This window comes from Schistocerca nitens, chromosome 7 (genome assembly GCF_023898315.1).
Source record: "Schistocerca nitens isolate TAMUIC-IGC-003100 chromosome 7, iqSchNite1.1, whole genome shotgun sequence".
Taxonomy (NCBI): Eukaryota; Metazoa; Arthropoda; class Insecta; order Orthoptera; family Acrididae; genus Schistocerca; species Schistocerca nitens.
In genome coordinates this window covers 524,281,533-524,299,788 of record NC_064620.1, presented here as the reverse complement: position 1 = coordinate 524,299,788, position 18,256 = coordinate 524,281,533, and the positions used below count along the sequence as shown (strand labels likewise).

General features: G+C 44.2%; 1 protein-coding gene across 1 annotated transcript in view; it reads right to left on the bottom strand.

The window, feature by feature from the left end:
* The window catches only part of LOC126195734 (testis-specific serine/threonine-protein kinase 4-like), a 263,443-nt gene that overhangs the window by 57,746 nt on the left and 187,441 nt on the right, over positions 1–18,256 (bottom strand). The window contains exon 3 of the mRNA XM_049934362.1: positions 61–230. Coding sequence (XP_049790319.1) covers positions 61–230 — 170 coding nt within the window. The remainder of the gene's footprint in view (positions 1–60; positions 231–18,256) is intronic.

Below are 18,256 nucleotides of genomic sequence, written 5' to 3'. Positions count from 1 at the left end.
GTCTGTAACCAAGACAACCCTTTTCGCAATATAAAAACAGTTGAAGGAAAGCTTGCTTACCTGTGAGTTGTTTCGATAGCTTGGTAGAAGCGGATGAGATTTTTGTGTCTGAGCCCTTTGACAACTTCTATTTCTCTCGGCAGAAACTTTCTCAGATAATCCTTCGGCGCGCGGAACTTGGATACAATTTTTATGGCGACTTCACGATCATGCCTGTCAGAGTGGGCGATCTGGAAAAGAAGGAAACGAAGATGACGAAGTTGCCCTTTGCTCGTAGAGAAAGGAGTTGGGGCTTTTCTTATCTCATAGGACTGCTTCAACATTTGGTCCATTAATGCAGCAAATGAGTTTGTAATATGTATAGATTGTATGTGAATCTTCGGGGAAAGTTCCAGAATGCGGTTAACATACTATCAAGAAACTGTACTAATAAAAAAAACCGTACAACTGCCGTGTCTGTACACTGAAAAGATCTGCCATAAACAGATTACGGGCGATGTAAGGAATGTAACAGAATACAATAAGACTGTTATTGAAAACTTTGTCTGTTTGTTTAACACAGTTATCTCCAAAACAACTAGTTGAAAATTCGTGAGGTTTTTCCACATGTAGCTTGACCGTAGCTTGGGGCAACATATAGGCTTTATTTCATCAAAATATGATCGCTGTAGAAAATATATCGTAAGCTAAAACTTTAGGAGTCTGCTCAGCTCAATAGTTTATATCAGTGACACTAAGATACACCAAAAACCCAGCTGAAGGCGCTATTAGTTTCTTTACCTCAGTTAGAGAAGTATTTTCGGAAATTTACGTCCAGGGTGGCCGAGCGGTTCTAGGCGCTACAGTCTGCAACCGCGCGACCGCTACGGTTGCAGGTTCGAACCCTGCCTCGGATGTGTGTGATGTCCTTAGGTTAGTTAGGTTAAGTAGTTCTAAGTTCTAGGGGACTGATGACCTCAGAAGTTTAGTCCCATTGTGCTCAGAGCCATTTGAACCATTTATGTCAGTGATAAAATTAAGCGGCGCATTATAACCTTTACGAATACCAACTAACATTGAATTTACTTGCCTAGGGTATATGGATTTACGGATTTTGCTTTGCGTATTAAAAACGTAACGAAACTGTTTTGCTGATTTCGATTTGTTTTATTTATATTTGACTTCTTGTCAAGGGAAAACGAATTATTGAGTTTTCTTAGTGATTTGGGTGCCTATCTAATAACATTTAGAATGCGTTTTGTTTCTGAATAATAATCCGTAGAAAATGGTAGTCTTTTTCAGTACACTAGAGGATTACGCGGTCTCAAAACGCCAGTTAAGATCATGAGGCAAGACTTACTGCAACTCGAAAACATCAGGCTTCAACTCGCTGTTTGGAAACTCCTGAAATCGAAACGCAACGTAACTCTGATCAAGAGCGTCATGCATTATCTCGCTCCTCACTACATATTGTAAACAATTCCTCTGGCCATAGATACTTTGTGCTACCTGTACCAAGCCAGGGTGGGCCACTAGTAGCTAATAAATTTATTTAACACCTTATCCACAGTCAATGTGAAGCTGATAGTAGTGGAATAATTTAACAAAATCTGTAGAGATGGGCATCACAAAGCTGGTGTTAAATGATATTTTCATTGCTTTCAGAACTGACTTCCTTCATCAACATAAGAAACAGATTTGAATCACATGAGTATGAAATGTTCTTCTATTCTTTTTGGCGGGTTATCTACAGCCTTAGAATGTCTACATGAGGAATTTATTGCTAGCCTGAAACAAGTTCTGTGTCAGTTCCTGATAAGTGCTAGCTGTAGGCTCGTATCTATATACATACTCGGCAAGACACCGTATGGTGGGTGGTGGAAGGTACCCTGAACCCACTACTAGCCATTTCCTTTCGTGTTCCACTCGCAAACAGAGCGAAGGAGAAACGACTTTCTATATGCCTCTGGGTGATCCCTAATTTCTCGTATCTTACCTTTGTGGTCATTATGCGCAATGTATGCTGGCGGCAGTAGAATCGCTCGGCAGCCAGCTTCAAATGCAGGTTCCCTAAATTTTCTCAATAGTGTTCTTCGAAAAGAACGTCACCTTCGCCCCAGGGACTCACATTTGAGTACTTAAAGCATCTCCGTAACACTTAGGTATTTTTCGAACCTATCGGTAACAAAACTAGCAGCCCGCCTCTGAACTACTATGTCTTCCCCCAATTCGTCCAGGTACGGATCCCAAACACTAGAGCGGCTTCCAAGAATAGGTCGCAGCAGCGTCCTATATGCAGACTCCTTTACACCTTTACAGAAGAAACATACTTTTCCTAAATTCTCCCAATAAAGTGATGTCGACCATTCGCCTTCGGTACTACAATCCTTGGATGCTCGTTACATTTAAAATCGCTTTACAATGTTACGCCTAAATATATTCCAAGTTGGTACTCCAGGCGGGTGTAAAATGAATGTGCGCAACGGAAAAAACTGAACGCGAAAATGACTACTGTCTGACTACCTCCTGAAGCAGATCTTAGGATCTCTTAATGACGATATCTCTTCCTTTTTGCTCTTTAACATATAAATTACAACATAAACATAACTGAATGATTCAGGGCCGTCCATTGTGGCCGAGCGGTTCTAGGCGCTTCCGTTTGGAACCGCGAGAACACTACGGTCGCAGGTTCGAATCCTGCCTCGGGCATGGATGTGTGTGTTGTCCTTAGGTTAGTTAGGTTTAAGTAGTTCTAAGTTCCAGGGGACTGATGACCTCAGATGTTAAGTCACATAGTGCTCAGAGCCATTTGAACCATTTGAATGATTCAGGGAACTAGTAACTATTAAATGATAAATGCTGTTTCTGCTTGCACATTTCTTGTAGACTAAAACCCCTTGATGTATTACAAATGTTTATATATCAATTTCCAATGGACATAAAGAGACACAAATGAATTTCCTAACTAATATTAGTGATCAATTGCCCAAATCTGCCCCTTTTTATGGCTACGCGATCTAATGTAAATAACGCGAGATGACTGACATCATCTACGTACCAAACACTAAAAGACACTAATTTCAAAGATGATCTGCAGTGGTGTGCAACCTCAGTTGAAATAAAACTTATGTGATCACAGCTGTTTAGCCTTATAGCCCTAATAAGCCGAAGCAATTTGCAATATCACCGTATGTAATGCGTCCGGTGGGTCGGAGTGATGGTTCTCGTACACGTCTGCGACGATGCAAGAACTCCAGCCACATAATAAACTCTTCCAAACACTAGGACGGCAGAAGGCGGTCCCCTGAATGGTATACTCCAATACTGTCTTCTACTCTCTGTGTCCTAGAGACAAGAAATGCGAACTCCCAGCCACAAGGACGGAATTCAGATAACGTGTCTGAGTGAGTATAGACAGAAGAAGTGCTCTCAATCACTGAATGCTTCGTACTCAACGGCGAATCCCTACCCGGAGGCGAAGTCCGTAATCGTATAAGTTAGCAACAGTACAGTGCCTAATCGTTCTAACTATAAAATCTCCTGAGAGCAAAGACAGCAAGTCCATCTGTACCAACAAAAGATGATACTAAGCGACCGTCAAACCCGGGCGCTCACAACGGAAGACCCTTTCCTTTCCACTGCTGGCTTCCCAGCAAGGCTCGGCTCCCCTCCCTAATAACTGCATAAAGCGAATCATATTCTCGTTCAAATGGTTCAAATGGCTCTGAGCACTATGGGACTTAACATTTATGGTCATCAGTCCCCTAGAACTTAGTATACTTAAACCTAACTAACCTAAGGACCTCACACAACACCGAGTCATCACGAGGCAGAGAAAATCCCTGACCCCGAAGGGAATCGAACCCGGGAACCCGGGCGCGGGAAACGAGACCGCTACCGCACGACCACGAGCTGCGGACATCATATTCTCGAAACCACTGAATATTCTCCCTCTCTACAGATTCTTCCGAACGCCGACCAACCATATTTTAGTCTTTTGTCGTCCAGTGCTGAAAGTTTGCGAGAAAATACCTATCCCCATTAATTGGGAATACACACTATGGTACGCTCTCAGAGTAAAAATTCTCGGAAATAACCCAGCCTGCGTGATTTCTAAGGTAACGCTTCCTCTTTCCTCTCCGCTGCGTCCAAGATTTTTAGAGTTTCCGAAGTATTATCCAGTTATCCTTCCGGCCTCCGCTGTATTTTGCTTCAGCGCTCAGGTGCCCCGACCGTCCGTCTTGGCTACTTCCTGGGTCAAACAAGACCAACACACCTGTGTGGGCTTGTCCACCCAGAGCTTGAGGACGCCTGTCGTTTCATTTCCACTGGCGTTCCAACCTCTAATAGTATAGGCAATCATTGATTACACCGTTTTGATAATAAAGACACTCTGTCACCTTTCATGCAATAAGCGTTAACAACTATTTACAAGGTGTATGTGACAATGTCAGTCTTCCTTTAATATTCATATATACGATGTACACGGGGTCAGGGATTTTCTCTGCCTCGTGATGACTGGGTGTTGTGTGATGTCCTTAGGTTAGTTAGGTTTAAGTAGTTCTAAGTTCTAGGGGACTGATGACCATAGATGTTAAGTCCCATAGTGCTCAGAGCCATTTTTTGAACGATGTACAACCTATCAAATGATACCTAATTCCAGTTGTAAATCATGTTAAAGTATGTAGATGAGTGATTGTAAGGTGCGAAATTATAGCCACCTAACAATTTAGATGACGTGACTGTGTCGAGCAGTACGTCTTAATGCTGTATTAGAAAATTACGGGTTTGTTATTCGTACTCACCCGCATTAACTTACATTTTCCCGCATTGAGAGCAGGCTGTCATTCATCATACTAAGTAGAAATTTTGTCTACGTCATCTTCCACCTTCCTATAGGTACTCGGTCCTATCACACTTTCCTGACGCTTTCCAGACAATATCCTTATCTCTGATGAACACTCACCGTTGAGGACAACATACTGATTTCTATAACTTCAAAAGTCTTCGCTTCACCCACATGTCTGTGAACTTATTCCATATGCTCGTACCTTATTTAACAGCCTGAAATTGGGCACAGTGACAAATGCTTCCTGAAAATCTCGAAAATAGAAGCTGTCTGTTCTCCTTCAGCCATAGCTTGGAGTATCTCATGTGAGGAAAGGTCAAGCTGAGTTTCGCAAGACTGATGAAAGTATCTGGCTTCCCATTAACACCCCCCCCCCCCCCCATATGTGACGGAACACGAACCATACTGTCACTTACTACCGTGTAATGGGCGCTCGTGAACATCACATGAAAATGTGCCTCATCTGACACCCACAACTTGTTTAAAGATTCATCGTCATCGTTTATTATTGTTATCATTTGTTGACAGAATCCTAATCGTAACCGGTAATCGTTGTCCTTCCATCCGTAGTTTGTAGGGATGAAATTTTAAATCAAGATGAATAATTGTGGGAACAATCTCCTGAGACATTCCAACCACTGCTGCTTGCTTACGAATTCAACGCCGTGGGCTCCACAGGAAAGACTCGCGTACATCATCAATGTTCGCTGGAGGACGCATATTTCTTGGTCCTCCTGTTGGCTTCCTCTTGAGGGCACATCCAGTCTCCTCAAAGTTATTAATCCAAATTTTTATCGCGTATTTCGACGGAACGGGATGATGACGTCCTAAATTATAAAAACGTCGAAACTCCCTCTGCGCCGCTACCAAACCATCATTGTTTTTATAAAATATTTTTATGGCTAACGCAAGCTGTTGTCCGTTCCACTGATCCATGATTACTGAAACAGCGGACTGTTTAATCTCTGTCACGAACCCGCAGTGCTGCCACCTGCCCATGGCCGCCGCTACTCATTTCAAACATTTCCGTTATTCTGTGTCACCCTGTAGAAAGACAGTTGCAACTGCCACTAACTCATCATCTTATTCCATCAAAATAATTTCATCGTTGACACATCACTAATCAAATAACCCTAAATGACACATCGCTAGTGGCATCCAAAATGCTGCAACCGGAACTCAGCTACAGTACGCCTCTTCAGCTGAATTCCACTAGCAGTAGTGCCGGGATATGGCTGCTTTCCGGGGATAACGACCCCTTATTCAAACCGTTGGTCTTCCGTTGGCTGAAGGCCAACCTATGCCCTCTACTCTCGTCCGAATCGATCTTTCTAGGGTCCCCTGAGACAAACTCTGCGCTTAGCTTTCTCATGCTATGCTTTGACAGGCTAACTACTTTCTAACTATGTTTGCGTTAGTCCTTCACCTACCTACATCCCGTTACATTCTCGTATCCCGCGTCACATCCACTATGAGAGATATACACTCCTGGAAATTGAAATAGGAACACCGTGAATTCATTGTCCCAGGAAGGGGAAACTTTATTGACACATTCCTGGGGTCAGATACATCACATGATCACACTGACAGAACCACAGGCACATAGACACAGGCAACAGAGCATGCACAATGTCGGCACTAGTACAGTGTATATCCACCTTTCGCAGCAATGCAGGCTGCTATTCTCCCATGGAGACGATCGTAGAGATACTGGATGTAGTCCTGTGGAACGGCTTGCCATGCCATTTCCACCTGGCGCCTCAGTTGAACCAGCGTTCGTGCCGGACGTGCAGACCGCGTGAGACGACGCTTCATCCAGTCCCAAACATGCTCAATGGGGGACAGATCCGGAGATCTTGCTGGCCAGGGTAGTTGACTTACACCTTCTAGAGCACGTTGGGTGGCACGGGATACATGCGGACGTGCATTGTCCTGTTGGAACAGCAAGTTCCCTTGCCGGTCTAGGAATGGTAGAACGATGGGTTCGATGACGGTTTGGATGTACCGTGCACTATTCAGTGTCCCCTCGACGATCACCAGTGGTGTACGGCCAGTGTAGGAGATCGCTCCCCACACCATAATGCCGGGTGTTGGCCCTGTGTGCCTCGGTCGTATGCAGTTCTGATTGGGGCGCTCACCTGCACGGCGCCAAACACGCATACGACCATCATTGGCACCAAGGCAGAAGCGACTCTCATCGCTGAAGACGACACGTCTCCATTCGTCCCTCCATTCACGCCTGTCGCGACACCACTGGAGGCGGGATGCACGATGTTGGGGCGTGAGCGGAAGACGGCCTAACGGTGTGCGGGACCGTAGCCCAGCTTCATGGAGACGGTTGCGAATGGTCCTCGCCGATACCCCAGGAGCAACAGTGTCCCTAATTTGCTGGGAAGTGGCGGTGCGGTCCCCTACGGCACTGTGTAGGATCCTACGGTCTTGGCGTGCATCCGTGCGTCGCTGCGGTCCGGTCCCAGGTCGACGGGCACGTGCACCTTCCGCCGACCACTGGCGACAACATCGATGTACTGTGGAGACCTCACGCCCCACGTGTTGAGCAATTCGGCGGTACGTCCACCCGGCCTCCCGCGTGCCCACTATACGCCCTCGCTCAAAGTCCGTCAACTGCACATACGGTTCACGTCCACGCTGTCGCGGCATGCTACCAGTGTTAAAGACTGCGATGGAGCTCCGTATGCCACGGCAAACTGGCTGACACTGACGGCGGCGGTGCACAAATGCTGCGCAGCTAGCGCCATTCGACGGCCAAGACCGCGGTTCCTGGTGTGTCCGCTGTGCCGTGCGTGTGATCATTGCTTGTACAGCCCTCTCGCAGTGTCCGGTGCAAGTATGGTGGGTCTGACACACCGGTGTCAATGTGTTCTTTTTTCCATTTCCAGGAGTGTAGATAGGAAGAGTAAGTGTGACACATAGGAGTACTTATCGAAGTAAAGCACAGTGGAGCACATTGCCATGTCAATTGGTTGACGTTTATGATTACAAGAGAAGAAACATTAGATTACTGTAAACATTACCTAATTTGCATTCTGATATCATTCGCATCTCGACAATAATGGTGAAGAGTACTAGCAGTACCCTCTGAAAACCTGCAAAGGACTGACACATGGTGCACGAATTGGCATAAACAAATGTAACGTATTTCACATAAATATGCGCAAATGTCTGTTAATTCATTGATTATGCGCTTGTCGACCAATCACATTCAGAGTCACCTTAATTAAAAATTTCCGACTATACGTACAGCGTGATTTTAACTGGAAAGGCGTCGTAAAACTAATCGTACGTAAGTCAGATGCAAGACAGCTTCACTCGTAAGATCCTCAGCAAGTATACTCCTCTCACGGAAATCCTCGTTCTACGGCTAATAGAGTATTGGAACTAAATCTGGGACACTTACCATGTGGGACTGACAGAAGAACAAGAGAATTTTCGAAGAAGGGGGGGGGGGGGGGAGTGGCAATGCGAGATATCTGCCCAGGGTGGCACAAATTCATATTCTTGAAGACTTAGTTTCACAAAGCGCCTAGCATCCAGCACACGTTGGTCTATCGACTATTCATATGATTTTAAAACGCATCCCAGTCAGTTTTTGAACATTTTTGAATACATTTTAACTTCATTTCTGGAAGAATCCTAAATTGAGTGACGTCTCTGGCATGGGAATCCACTTCGCATCTAGAAATAAAAAACTATACGAGCTGAGTCGAATAAACCCGGACGGGTGAATGCCACTCACTGTTTGTTTATGCGGATGATTGGGCGTTCGAATAGTAAGCGTTGTTACAATTATTAGCGAAATCCATAGATTCAGATTACCAGAGTGGGAATAAACGACTAACAGCAATAACAGGTAAGAAAGATTACATAGTATCTTCTCGGTGTATCCAAGAAAATGAAATTTTGACAGAAAATTGTTTTGCCAGATCGCTACATTACCAGTTGTACAGTCCTCGGTTTGCAGCCGCTTTAAGTTCTATTCCCGGAATAGGGCGGAAAACGCGTTGTACGAACACCTAATAACTCCTAACCGGAGAATAAAAGTGGGACAACTGTAGCTGTGATTCTGGCAGGCTTAGTGAAGTTAACTGGAGGACAAGTTTTGACTATGGCAGGAATAGTTACAGAATTGGTGATGACAAGATTTTTTATTAGAACGAGGAGGGACAAGAAATGGGGACATAATACAAATTATATGGAAGAATGTTACGATTCCACATTTACATAAAACCTTCGTACTACTACTTTTCGATCTCACGCTTGAGAAACTGCAGCATATGAATGAAATGTGAAACTATTTCCTGACATAAAACTTTTTGCTTGTAGTAGGCCTGATAGGCATTTGATACTGATACTTCGCAATTTATATTCTGTCATGTTATTCATGTAAATGAGGTATATAAAAATAACCATTTGTGCCAAAACAGTCTTGCTTATTTGGTGTGCGCTACAATTGCTGCAATATTAGAAAGGTCTATTTCGTTTTCTCTAGCAGATACTGACAAAATAGACTTAATCAAATCGAGAAACCACGCCAGTCTTGGGTACTATTCATAGTAACAGTTTTTCCAGTATAAGACAACGACATTTTGATATTTCATGTAGCAAAACGTTTGATGAACTTTGATGAGGTAATAGATTTCTTCCCAGAAAGGAATACACGCCTTGTAAAGGAGTTATAAAGATCAGAGAGGAAAAAATACTGGAACCTAAGGATTGATGAAATGTGTACTGTCCCGCTTTTCTCTTGACTTTACTGGTTATATGTTTTCTATATTTAATTTTATGTCACACAAAAGAGAAAGTTATTATCTAACAGGCAATATAGAGTGCAGATTTTATGAAGAGTTCTTATTGTCCCGGTCACAAATAATCCTACCCACTACTAATTATGAGGTTTTTTTTAAGTGGGTAGGAGTCAAAATGAAGAAATTGATGAAATGTATGAGGAGATAAAAGAAATTATTCAGTTAGTGAAGGGAGACGAAAATTTAATAGTCATGGGTGACTGGAATTCGAGAGTAGGAAAAGGGAGAGAACGAGACATAGTAGGTGAATATGGATTGGGTGATGAAATGAAAGAGGAAGCCGTCTGGTAGAATTTTGCACAGAGCATAACTTAATCATAGCTATCACTTGGTTCAAGAATCATAAAAGAAGGTTGTACACATGGAAGAATCCTGGAGATACTAGAAGGTATCAGATAGATTATATAATGGTAAGACAGAGATTTAGGAACCAGGTATTAAATTGTAAGACATTTCCAGGAGCAGATGTGGACCCTGAGCACAATCTATTGGTTATGAATTGTAGATTAAAACTGAAGAAACTGTACAAAGGTGGGAATCTAACGAGATGGGACCTAGACAAACTGTTGTACAGAGTTTCAGGGAGAGCATAAGAGAACAATTGTCACAAATGGGGGAAAGAAATACAGTAGAAGAGGAATGGGTAGCTTTGAGGCATGAAGTAGTGAAGGCAGCAGAGGCTCAAGTAGGTAAATAGACGAGGGCTAGTAGAAATCCTTGGGTAACAGAAGAAATATTGAATTTAATTGATGAAAGGAGAAAATATAAAAATGCAGTAAATGAAGCAGGCAAAGAGGAATACAAACGTCTCAAAAATGAGATCGACAGGAAGTGCACAATGGCTAAGCAGGGATGGCTAGAGAACAAATGTAAGGATGTAGAGGCTTATCTCAATACGGGTAAGATAGTTACTGCCTACAGGAAAATTAAAGAGACATGTGGAGAAAAGAGAACCACTTGTATGAATATCAAGAGCTCAGATAGGGACCCAGTTCTAAGCAAAGAAGGGAAAGCAGAAAAGTGGAAGGAGTATATAGAGGGTCTATACAAGGGCGATGTACTTGAGGACAATATTATGGAAATGGAAGAGGATGTAGATGCAGACGAATTGGGAGATACGATACTGCGTGAAGAGTTTGACAGAGCACTGAAAGAACTGAGTCGAAACTAGGCCCGGAGAGTAGACAACATTCCATTACAACTACTGATGGCCTTGGGAGAGCCACTCCTGACAAAACTCTACCATCTGGTGAGCAAGATGTATGAGACAGGCGAAATACCCTCAGACTTCAAGAAGAATATAATAATTCCAATCCCAAAGAAAGGAGGTGTTGACAGATGTGAAAATTACCGAACTATCAGTATAGTAAGTCACAGCTGCAAAATACTAACATGAACTCTTCACAGACGAATGGAAAAACGGGTAGAAGCCGACCTCGGGAAGATCAGTTTGGATTCCGTAGAAATGTTGGAACACGTGAGGCAATACTGACCTTACGACATATCTTAAAAGGAGGTCAAGGAAAGGCAAACCTACGTTTCTAGCATTTGTAGACTTAGAGAAAGCTTTTGACAATGTGGACTGGAATACTCTCTTTCAGATTCTGAAGGTGGTAGGGGTAAAATACAGGGAGCGAAAGGCTATTTACAATTTGTACAGAAAGAAGGTGGCAGTTATAAGAGTCGAGGGACATGAAAGCGAAGCAGTGGTTTGGAAGGGAGTGAGACAGGGTTGTAGCCTCTCCCCGATGTTATTCAATCTGTATATTGAGCAAGCAGTAAATGAAACCAAAGAAAAGTTCGGAGTAGGTATTAAAATACATGGAGAAGAAATAAAAACTTTGAGGTTCGCCGATGACATTGTAATTCTGTCAGAGGCAGCAAAGGACTTGGAAGAGCAGTTGAACGGAATGGACACTGTCTTGAAAGGAGGGTATAAGATCAACATCAACAAAAGCAAAACAAGGATAAAGGAATGTAGTCGAATTAAGTCGGGTGATGCTGAGGGAATTAGATTAGGAAATGAGACACTTAAAGTAGTAAAGGAGTTTTGCTATTTGGGGACCAAAATAACTGATGATGATCGAAGTAGAGAGGATATAAAATGTAGACTGGCAATGGCAAGGAAAGAGTTTCTGAAGAAGAGTAATTTGTTAACATCGAGTATAGATTTAAGTGTCAGGAAGTCGTTTCTGAAAGTATTTGTATGGAGTGTAGCCATGTATGGAAGTGAAACATGGACGATAAATAGTTTAGACAAGCAGAGAATAGAAGCTTTCTAAATGTGGTGCTACAGAAGAAGGCTGAAGATTAGATGGGTAGATCACATAACTAATGAGGAGGTAATGAATAGAATTGGGTAGAAGAGGAGTTTGTGGCACAACTTGACAAGAAGAAGGGACCGGCTAGTAGGACATGTTCGAGGCATCGAGGGATCACAAATTTAGCATTGGAGGGCAGCGTAGAGGGTAAAAATTGCAGAGGGAGACCAAGAGATGAATACACTAATCAGATTCAGAAGGATATAGGTTGCAGTAAGTACTGGGAGATGAAGAAGCTCGCACAGGATAGAGTAGCATGGAGAGCTGCATCAAACCAGTCTCAGGACTGAAGACCACAACAACAACAGGAGTCAAACCGGCCGACTGGGAGCAGGAGAGGCCAGGACATTCTACTTTCCACTGCCCTGAACATAGTTTTGATGGTTTCCATTACAAAATATACACGTTTGAATTCTACCGAGAGATATATAGTGACGTGCGACAGAAAAATACTGTGTGAAGACGCGTGGAACTGCACTTTGGTACACTTAAGACCGAATAACATGACTTAACGTTCCTCAAACATATATGATTTATATATCATACTTTTCAGAAAGATGTGCGCTATAAGATGAACATATTTTTGAAAAATCGATTTTTTTAAAATTTTTGTCACCCTATCTTAAACGCTTGAGGAAGGGCGGGAGGGGGGGTTGAGGTCACCACTATCAAGTTTTTTCCCGGATCGTAGATCCGAGGCTGTTCATAAGGCTGTGATTAGTGTTAAAATTACGAGGGTATAGGCTCTTGAAAGAGTCAGAAAGTCTGTTTAGAAAGTAGACGAACCATTGCCATTCTTTGTTTTCATTTTTTTAATCTTTCGTACATTGTGTCAGTTTCGATATCACAGCCGCATTCCAAAGCAATTTTGTATGAAAATAGTACATAAAGTGTTACATCATAAACAAAAATATTATAGTGCCATCAATTTTTATGGAACATACAATGGAACAGTAACCTCTGCAAAGCCTTAAATGAAATTTAGGTGTCAAATAACTGCAATCAAATAGTTCTACTTCGTCATAGGAATGAAATGTGTACAGGGTGCGTAAAATAAAACTGGTCTGGAAAATATTCCATCCACCTTAAGATAGGCAATCCAGTTTATATCTTCTACACCTGCGATGAATGATGTATGTTGGGTTGCCTATCTCAAAGTGGTTCAAATGGCTCTGAGCACTATGGACTTAACTGCTGCGGTCATCAGTCCCCTAGAACTTAGAACTATTTAAACTTAACTAACCTAAGGACATCACACACATCCATGCTCGAGGCAGGATTCGAACCTGCGACCGTAGCGGTCGCGCGGTTCCAGACTGTAGCGCCTAGAACCACTCGGCCACATCGGGCCGGCGCCACTATCTCAAAGTGAATGAAATATTTTACAGGCTACTTGCCCACCGTGTATAACGTACAAATAAGTAGCAAAACTGGCAGGAAGGAATAGTTATAATACGCGCGCTCGCGCCCGCACACACACACACATACACTCACAACTCCCAAAGAAACAAAATTTATTGTTCAGAGCACTAGTTACCTCATGGACATCCGTTTGAGGCAACCTTAAAAACTGTAGAATGCATCCTTGTCAGCTATGGATCAGCCAAAGAAATGGTCTTTCAAAAGTATTCGAGAAGAATATGAAAAGAGTCAGCCAACAGGTGGCTCCCTAATACATATATCTCGCGAAAAATATGATGAAGGCAATATGGAACAGCACTTGCCCGCGAAAGGCAAAGGTCCCGAGTTTGAGTCTCGCTCGGGCGCACAGTTTTAATCTCCCAGGAAGTTTCATATCAATACACACTCCACTGCAGAGTGAAAATCTCATTCGGGAATGTTTAAGCTGTTGGAGCTCATATCAAGACTTGTAGAGGAGGAAGAGGGGGGGGGGGGGGAGGGAGACCGCAGATTCGGCTTGGAAGGTAGTATGTGAAAACACTAAGCACTAAAGTGTGCCGTAGTGCGCAAAAACTGTAGGGAAAAAGAGTGGAATATATCCAACAAGTAGTTGAGGTTAGTGCTAATCTCAGATGAACAGGTTGACATAGGAGAGGAATTCCTGGGGCGGCTTACCAAAACAGAAAACTCAGAAGCGTCTCCTAGAACTCATTTATGGCTTCAGAAACCGCACCTGCATCCGAGCTCCCATTAACATTCGAGCGGGCGCACCGTTTTTATAACACCAACGGACGCTTGGCGTACTTTGCACACATGTAAAGAACAGCTGTCTTTATGTTACCTTGGTAAACATTTATGAGCAAAATCACAGTTTAATATTAGTTTAATTAAATAAAGATATATAAACTTCTCTTATACAGAGGGATCCAAAAAATGTAGACACTCTTTGATAGTTAACATCTTTGGAACAGACTGACATGTGGTTGCAATTTAACGCTGTGGCTTAGTCCATTGTTTTCTTAACATATCTTGACGCGCACTTTCCAGCAGATGAAAGTGCGGCAATGAATGAAGTAAGACTGTCGTTGGAGCAAAGCAAGGCCGTACTGAAGTGGTATTGAAAGTACGAAAACATGAGCGAGGTACAACGGCAATGGCGTAATGTGAAGGGAACTCAGCCACCAACAGGCACACCAGTTTATCGTTTGCGGGATAAATTTGAAGCCGGCGGCACTGTTCAGGATGTGTGTAAGGGAGGGTCTGGCCGACCAAAAACATCAACAAGTCCAGCATCGAGTGCTGCTGTGTTTCAACATTTTGCTAGGTCACCTCAAAATCTGTGAACCAGGGTCTACGTGCAAGCGGGGTAAGCCGATCAAGCGTACTGTTATGTTCTGCCCAATCGTCTAATATAAGTGGCCTAGGAAAAATACTTTTTTGATCGCTAGACAACAATTCAAGCCAATCTTATTAATAGAACTTATTATACTACGATGAATGACAATACTTAACTTTGCATATTCAAAAATGTGTGTCGGAAGAAAATGGCGACATGCAAATAATCAACGTCCTTCGGTATACACAATTCCAATGCAAGCAAAACAATATAGTTCATAAGTCGCTGATATAGGGTTCGGAGTGCGACTCGTCTTCAACTCGGGCCGCGGCCAGACGGAGTGGCGATAATATTTCTTCGTTTTTTTTCTTTATTGTTATTTTAACACCTTACATAAAAGGCTGGGCCGGCAGCGGCAATATTACACCGCTCTTCGGCCACAGACAGTACAATAGAACCATGGAAGACACAGAAAAACAAAACATAATGGTGGACAAAAAACAGTAGACACATGAGTAAAAAATACAAAGAGGTTCACAGGTGTAGAAAAATAGAAAATAAAATAAAAAATGGTCAGCACTGTACACGAAGACTGATGATTGAGATGACACATGTGAACGATGGGGCGTGGGCAGTGAAAACACTGAAGCACTAACACGACGGCACACACACAGAACCGATGGCGATGATCTCTGGCGCGCAACTGTTCATTTGACGTGTGAGAGTCCAGGGACCTGCCAAAAGGTGAAAGGTGGGGGAGGACGGTGAGGGGAGAGTGTAGGTGCTAGTGGCAGAGGAGATGGGGGGTGGAAAGAAGGTACAGGAAGTGGTAGGGGAAGCCTGGGGGGTGGAGGGGGGAGGAAGGGAGGAGGGAGAGGGTGCCCTAAGGAAAAAACACAGGGTGTGGAAGGGGAGGATCAAAGTTGGTAGGAGGGGTAGATGGAGGGGATGAGGGCATCATCAGGGAGGGGGAGTTGGCGGAAGCCACCTTGGGCGAGGGTATGATGAGTGGAGAGATGGAGAGCAGGTGGGACATGGGAATACAGGTGCAGCAGTGGACAGGGGTGGGAGAGGATGGAAGAGACAAGCGGGCGAGGGGGATCAAGTTTACGGGAGGTGTAGAGGATCCATATCCATTCAAGGAAGAGGAGAAGGTGTGGGAATGGAATAAGGACATACAGGATCCGTGTTGGGGAGGGGAGATGGATGCGATAGGCGAGGCAGAGAGCATGTCATTCTAGGATTTGAAGAGATTTGTAAAAGGTAGGAGGGGCGGAGATCCAGGCAGCGTGGGCATAGTAGAGGATAGGGCGGATGAGGGATTTATAGATATGGAGGATGGTGGAGGGGTCCAACTTCATGTGTGGCCAGAAAGGAGCTTGAGGAGATGGAGTCGGGAGCATGCCTTGGCTTGGATTGTCCGGAGATGGGGGGTCCAGGAGAGGCAACGGTCAAGGGTGACGCCAAGGTATTTGAGGGTGGGGGAGAGGGCGATAAATAAATACTGATATAGAAATCAAGGAGACGGAAGGAAGGGGTGGTTTTTCCTACAATGATCGCCTGGGTCTTGGAAGGATTGACCTTGAGCAACCACTGGTTGCACCAAGTGGTGAACCGGTCAAGATGGGATTGGAGAAGGTGTTGGGAGCGTTGCAGGGTGGGGGCTAGGGCAAGGAAGGCGGTGTCATTGGCATACCGGAGAAGGTGGACGGGGGGTGCAGGCAGCAGAATGTCTGCCGTGTACAGAAGGTAGAGAAGAGAGGAGAGGACGGAACCTTGGGCACACCGGCGGAGGGGTAGAAGGTGTAGGAATCCGTGTTATGGATGGTGACATAGAAATGACGTTGGGAAAGAAAGGACCTGATCAGACGGACGTAATTGATAGGTAAAAAATGTTCAAATGTGTGTGAAATCTTATGGGACTTAACAGCTAGGGTCATCAGTCCCTAAGGTTACACACTACTTAACCTAAATTACCCTAAGGACAAACACACACACCCATGCCCGAGGGAGGACTCGAACTTCCGCCAGAACCAGCTGCACAGTTGATGACTGCAGCGCCCTAGACCGCTCGGCTAATCCCGCGCAATTGATAGGAAGGACGAAGGTTTGGAGCTAGAAGAGGAGACTGGAATGTCATACACGGTCATAAGCACTCTATATTCTGTTCGTGTAGAGGCCGCGGTGTCGCCCTAGGGAGGGGTCCGTCACCGTACTATTGGCTAACGTCGTCTCACAGCCCTCTCTGCTGTAACGTTCCTGGCCAACGTGCCATCGCTTCACGTTACGCCGAAACACATACGACGAATTCTGAATGCTGCAAAGTGGAAAGTGGACACTCCAAGATCGCTGCAAGCTATGAGCGAGGACCACGCGGAGCGAAGGGTGGAGTACGAGAAGTGGTGAAGCATGCTTCGCAAGGATGAACGGTTTTCGGGGATGGTTAGCCAGTCTGACGAGGCGCAATTCAAACTAAGCGGAACTCTAAACCGCCACAACTGCGTGTACTGGTTTCCTGAAAGTCTTCAAGTTCACGAGGACAAGTCTGTTACTCTACCGGGAGTTAATGCATGGTGTGATCTGTCACAGCGTTTGATGGCCCATTCTTCTTTGAAGGTACCACAACCAGTGAAGTGTATCTGCATACGCTGCTAACATCAGATTTACCTGCCATCTGAGGGGTGTTTGGAAATGAAAGATTTTACCTACAACAAGATGGCGCTCCACCACACTACCGCAGAGATGTCAGAGCCTACTTGTATGAAAAGCATCCTGGACGATGAATAGTCCGAAGAGGAGCTGTTTAGTACCCTCCATGGTCTCCAGACATTACACCTCTTGACTTCTACCTAAGGGGGACCATGAAAAACCAAGTTTATCAACAGAAGCAAGTTGCACTGAGCGAACTACGAAGAATCATCGAGGCGTCCTGTGCGGCTATCACACCGGCAACACTGACAACGGCAGTTCGGTCAACAGTTCAGCGGTGTCGACATTGGTTGGCTTCTAATGGGAGCCGCTTTGGACACGTAAAATAACCTTCACCCCGTTCTAGAATTGTAACGCTATGTCATTTTGTTCCATTAATACTGAGTGTCGAAGAGTGTTACGGATATGCTTCGGGAACGCAAATGGGAATCCCTGCGGGGAAGGCGACGTTCTTTTCGAGAAACACTGATGAGAAAATTTAGAGAACCGGCATTTGAAGCTGACTGCCGAACAGTTCTACTGCCGCCAACATAAATTGCACGTAAGGACCACGAAGATAAGATACCAGAAATTAGGGTTCATACAGGGGCATATAGACATTCCCTCGCCCTGTTTGCGAGTGGATCAGGAAAGGGAATTACAAGTAGTGGTACAGGGTACCCTCCGCTACACATTTTTCTTGACTACTCTGTAAGAGATAAATTATTATTTAACAAAACAACAATTCAGATACCAGTCAACTGCTTATTCTTATAGACAATTGCCTGATTGTTGAATTGCACTACCAGCTCGGAATCTGAGTCTTTTTTTAAGGGGGGAAGGGGGCCGGGGGTGG